The following is a 5936-nucleotide window of genomic DNA, read 5'->3' as shown; positions in this document are numbered from 1 at the left end:
TATCTCATTCCTAAAACTGAAGGCATCTCCTGAGCCCAAAGGATGCTAATCAAAGAGCTGAGAACAAAATCGGCTTCCAGCTTTCTTGCATTGGTCCATGCATGGGCCTGAAAGACAGAAGTCTCAGGACCCTCCAGAAACGGTCTGTCATTTCACATCCTAATAGCTCCCTGCTTAACTTCCCAACCCTCCCACAACACACCTCCGCAGGTGTCAGGCAATTCTAGCCAGTGAGGATGTGCAGAACCTCCTTGCTGCTCTGGAAACTTCCAATAGTCTCAAAAGATGTTTCTGTCACTCAGCAGCCTTGACAAAGCTATGGAAAATGACTTTTTGTAAGCTAACTGCCAGGCCCAGTTGACTTGACCTTCTTTCTAAGTTTTTGCACGCTTTATTCTTGCAGTGCAAAGCACGCTGGCGTCCACAAGGTGTCAGCACCTTCATTAGAACCAAACCTGTCAGGCATTCTTTGCTATCCCCCCCCCCCCCTTTTTTCGATGTAGTTCCCCAGTTGGCCTCACGATGGCACCATCACCCACGGAGTTCGTGTCTCCAGGTGCTGGAGTCGTGGCGTCTGCGGAGGAAGAAGGGCCGGGGAGGCAACTCTCTGCCCTTTTCATCGCTTATTATTTGACTAACACACAGAGCCCTCCGGGGTCTGATTTGCTTTCGTCTAGCTGACAATAAGACAAGGAAGAGAAGGAACAGGCAATAAGCAAGAATGTAGCAACTCTTAGACCGCTGAGGCCTCTGCAGGCTGCCGGAGCAGCGTGATGTGGTGCCTGCCAAGTCCAGGTGTGTGCGGTGTTGTTTTAGAAACCGGAACACACAGATCTCTCTTTGCTCTATAGAAGTTGGAGGAGCCCAGGTTCAGAGAGGGGGAACGTCCCTACCACCTCTCTGAGACCGGGTAGTAACTGTATGTGACGGCTAAACCAATGTTCTTCCTAGCAGACACTGGTCATTCCTGGGCATACGCAGGCAGAAAGTGGCCTTTGGGAATTTAGATGTCTTAATCGGAGTTGTTTGGTTTCTGCCCTGTGCTTTGATAAAGCTATTTAAGCGGACACACAGACAGACAGACAGACACACATGGACACAGGCATATATGAACACACAGAGACACATATGGGCACACACGGACGTGGACACATATGGACACGCACGCACACACACACCCCTCATAAGAACAAAGTAAACAGTGTCCCTGCAGGAAGTCCACAGATGGGGGGAGTGTTTCTTGATCAGTGAGTGGAATTTCCAGTAAAATCGTGAGAAAAATTCAACACTGCCTGCCACGAGCTTCAGGGGTGAAAAGGCACTTTCTGTCATAGTCATAAAAAAAAAAACCTTCCAAAAAACACATGAACGCAAATACACTAGGGGCATTGGAACAATAAGGTCTTAGTGGGAGCCTGAGAGTAGGGGGGAAAACTTAAACCAGAACTCGGACCCGGGAAGCATTATCTTCCTGCTTAAAGAGGAGAAGGTGAAACGTGTCAAAGAAGAATCCAGAACAGCCACAAAAAAAAAATGTGTTTCCCAAGATACTTCAGGTCAGGGGGCCTTGTACCTCCCTTCCCTTTAAATCCTGAGTCAAAGATAGCACACACAAATATTTATTTGATTGTTTTGATGGTAATTCACACGATGCCACTATTGTCAGCTACTCAAGCGTCAACGCTGAAAAAGAAGTCTCTAATGTCTCACCGCCTTTTGCTGAAAATCTAATGCGGGGAGGTGGGGGGGGGGCACGGAAAGCTGAAACAAATGTTTTATCTGTCGCCTTCTTCCCTACCCAACCGGACCAACAACTTCCAGAAGGTTCGGCGGGGCATAGAGCCTTTCCGAAGGGATGATGACCCAGTGCTTCTGGGGAAGCGGGCGAGCAGGGATCCGATGACGACCTGAGGTGTTGAAGGAATAAATAAGCACTCCACAAATAAACAAACCGTCCCTGGGATTCCTAGAGGGAAGGCGAAAGCCTGAATGTTGGAGACCTCGGTGTGGCTACGCAGCAAGGCTGGCAGCGATAAAAAATCCTTCAGTTGCCAGGCCCTCTGAGGAGCCCTTGGTCCCCAGCTCACCTTATCAAAACTCAGCAAAACAAACACACTGAAATATAGTCAATTTACAAATCCCAAAGATGCTGGCCGCAGAGTGTGATCTGGCGGGGGCCAGGAACTCCGGCAGGAGGCCACGCAGTGCGAGCACTCCAGTAAGTCTCCAGCGGCGAGGCCCCGGGTGGAAAGCAGGCCTGGAACTCCCCACGCGGGGTGGGGTACCATGGCCTGGACTGCACTGGGGACACCTTCGGGGCAGCACAGAAATTAAAAAATCGCCAAAGCAATTTTATAGTTGGAGAAGGGAAAGCGACCAGATGGGATGACACTGGAAGCTAGCCCGCGTCTATGCGGGAGAGGAGAGGGAGAAAACAAGTGGCCGACTCACGCGCTCCCTGAGCCTCACAAAATGGGCTGGAGGACGCAGATCTGTCACAGCTAAGACTTAGGATCAATTGCTCCAGAGGTGTTCCCTCCCGGCTTGGCTTTCCCACCGAGCTTTCCTCCCCAGCCCGACCCCCAGGCGTGGGAGCGAGAGGAACCCAATTCTACCACCCGGCCTCCTTTCTGGGCTCTTCTTCAACACTCCGACCTCGAAGCGCCCAGTGGATTTATTCACCATTGTGTTCAGGAGGCCCGGCCGGCTCAATCGGTTTGCTCTGAACCCATTACAACTAGGCCCCGATAATTAAGAAATCTAATTATTCGCCTCTTCACTCATTAATAAGAAAAATCTTTAGAATCTTTGCTACTTACAAGGTCTTGGTCGGGGCAGACCTTTGCCCAACTTCATCAATTCGATTTTAAATTCCAAACTAAACCTCTTTTTTTCAATTTTGTAAAGGAACGGGTTTTTATTTTTTGCTGTGGACACGTGGTCTCGTTAAACAAAATGTGATAATAAAATAAAATTTAATAAGATGTAACTTATTTTTAAAAGTCCTCAAGTTAACTTGAGCTACAGGGGGTGGAAGGGAGAAAATTCTGGCTAAGAGCGGCTGGGTCTTAGAGCCGACGGGTTCTAGCGCTTCTCGCCCTGATTGGGTCCATCCTCCTCACAGCTGCCAGATGATTGGTTCAAACTTCCTGGAGGGGGCGCGGCCTGAGGAAAGTAAAAACTCCTTTGAGCCTGAAGACTTTTGAAACTTTTCCCAATCCCTAAAAGGGATTTTGCTTCTTTTTCCGGGCTCGGCCAGGCAGCTTCTCCTCCGGACCCTACCTCGCTGAGGCTGCGGGCTGCCGTTCTACTGGCGGGGCCCCGAGAGCCGCGATCTCCTTTCCTAGCGTTCAGAAGGGTCGGTCTCGCTCCGTGGCGTCCCTGCCGCCAGTTCAGGGCTGCCACCCGCTGGGCCGAGAGCGCGGCCAGCGGGGCCGCCCCGGGCGCGCCCTCCAGGATGCTGACTCGCCCGGTCGGCTGAACCCGAGCGCTCCCGGTCGGCGCGAGCGCCGGCGCCTTCCGCGCGTGGCTCGCGAGGCTGCCCCGAGCAGGGGCTGCCCGCGCCGCCCGGTCCCCTCCTGCTCTCCTGCTCCGGGCCTCGCTCGCCGCGGGCCGCAGTCGGTGCGCACAGGCGGCAGCCAAGCGCCTGGGACGCAGCATGCAGGCGCGCTACTCGGTGTCGGACCCCAACGCCTTGGGAGTGGTGCCCTACTTGAGCGAGCAAAACTACTACCGGGCAGCGGGCAGCTACGGCGGCATGGCCAGCCCCATGGGCGTCTACTCGGGTCACCCGGAGCAGTACGGCGCCGGCATGGGCCGCTCCTACGCGCCCTACCACCACCAGCCCGCGGCGCCCAAGGACCTGGTGAAGCCGCCCTACAGCTACATCGCACTCATCACCATGGCGATCCAGAACGCCCCGGAGAAGAAGATCACCCTGAACGGTATCTACCAGTTCATCATGGACCGCTTCCCCTTCTACCGCGAGAACAAGCAGGGCTGGCAGAACAGCATCCGCCACAACCTGTCGCTCAACGAGTGCTTCGTGAAGGTGCCGCGCGACGACAAGAAGCCCGGCAAGGGCAGCTACTGGACGCTAGACCCAGACTCCTACAACATGTTCGAGAATGGCAGCTTTCTACGGCGGCGCCGGCGATTCAAGAAGAAGGACGTGCCCAAGGACAAGGAGGAGCGGGCCCACCTCAAGGAGCCGCCCCCGGCTGCAGCCAAGGGCGCCCCGACGGGGACCCCGGTAGCGGACGCGCCCAAGGAGGCCGAGAAGAAAGTGGTGGTCAAGAGCGAGGCGGCGTCACCTGCACTGCCTGTCATCACTAAGGTGGAGACACTGAGTCCCGAGGGCGCGTTGCAGGCTAGTCCCCGCAGCGCAGCCTCCACTCCCGCTGGCTCCCCAGACGGCTCGCTGCCTGAGCACCACACCGCGGCGCCCAACGGGCTGCCAGGCTTCAGCGTGGAGACCATCATGACGCTGCGCACGTCGCCTCCGGGCGGCGATCTGAGCCCAGCGGCCGCGCGCGCTGGCCTGGTGGTGCCGCCGCTGGCTCTGCCTTACGCCGCCGCGCCACCCGCCGCTTACGCGCAGCCTTGCGCGCAGGGCCTGGAGGCTGCGAGCTCGGCGGGCTACCAGTGCAGCATGCGGGCCATGAGTCTGTACACCGGAGCCGAGCGACCCGCGCACGTGTGCGTTCCGCCCGCTCTGGACGAGGCTCTGTCGGACCACCCGAGCGGCCCCGGCTCCCCACTCGGAGCCCTCAACCTCGCTGCGGGCCAGGAGGGCGCGCTGGGGGCCGCGGGTCACCACCACCAGCATCATGGCCACCTCCATCCACAGGCGCCGCCGCCCGCCCCGCAGCCCCCTCCCGCTCCGCAGCCTGCCACCCAGGCCACCTCCTGGTATCTGAACCACAGCGGGGACCTGAGCCACCTCCCCGGCCACACGTTCGCCACCCAACAGCAAACTTTCCCCAATGTCCGGGAGATGTTCAACTCGCACCGGCTGGGACTGGAAAACTCAACCCTCGGGGAGTCCCAGGTGAGCAATGCGAGCTGTCAGCTGCCCTACCGAGCCGCGCCTTCCCTCTACCGCCACGCGGCCCCCTACTCCTACGACTGCACCAAATACTGACGCTCCCAGCCCGTCCTTGCCTCAGGCCCACACCGGCTTCGCCTCCCCGATGGACCCTCTTCGACGGAGCCGCAGAAAGCGACGGAACGCGCCCCTCTCTCAGACCCGGGAGCAGAGAGCTCCGCGCAACTCGCAGGTAACTTATCCGCAACTCGGTTTCCGAGATCCCAGCGAGTCCCTCTAACGGGGACACAGCCCACCGAAACGAAATACCGATTTTTTAAAAATTTCCTTCCCCTACCCGGATACTGCGCCTGCTCCCCTTGGGGCTTCACAGATTAGTTTGTGGACCAAATCCCACAGGGACCCCTAATGACTTTCTGTGGAGACTCCCCAGGGGCGCATGAGGTCTCTTTGGATAGGGTGCCTTCTGTAAACGAGTGCGGATTTGTAACCAGGCTATCTTGTTGTTGCCCAGAGCCTTTAATATAATATTTAAAGTTGTGTCCACTGGATAAGGCTTCATCTTGCCCAACCGTTTCTGCCAAATTGAATTAAGAAACCAATGTGGGTTTTTCTCCCCACAGTACCATGATAAAATAGAATTCTCCTCTCAACTGTAGGTCTTTTACAAAACAAGAAAATAATTTATTTATTTTTTTGTTGGTGGTGGATAACGAAGTCAAGTATCTGATACTTTTAATTAAGGAAATCTGGTGGCTTTGTACCCTAGACGCCATCTGGAGTATTCCTAACAGACACCAAAAGACTTAAAAATTTAACTTCATCTGTGTTTGTCTTATGTGGTCTCAATGTTGTATTTACCTTAAAATAAACCCATGTTGTTTTTCTG

General features: G+C 55.4%; 1 protein-coding gene across 1 annotated transcript; it reads left to right on the top strand.

The window, feature by feature from the left end:
* Positions 1-3234: 3234 nt before the first annotated feature.
* Positions 3235-5936, top strand: Foxc2 (forkhead box C2). Its single transcript, XM_041650476.1, has one exon. It carries the CDS (start codon positions 3659-3661, stop codon positions 5141-5143), a length of 1485 nt encoding a protein of 494 aa, XP_041506410.1. The 5' UTR covers positions 3235-3658; the 3' UTR covers positions 5144-5936.

This window comes from Microtus oregoni, unplaced genomic scaffold, assembly GCF_018167655.1.
Source record: "Microtus oregoni isolate MIOR12 unplaced genomic scaffold, Mior012 000004F_ref0000308, whole genome shotgun sequence".
NCBI lineage: Eukaryota > Metazoa > Chordata > Mammalia > Rodentia > Cricetidae > Microtus > Microtus oregoni.
Note: the sequence above shows the minus strand (reverse complement) of the source record. Positions and strands in the feature narration are given on the sequence as shown.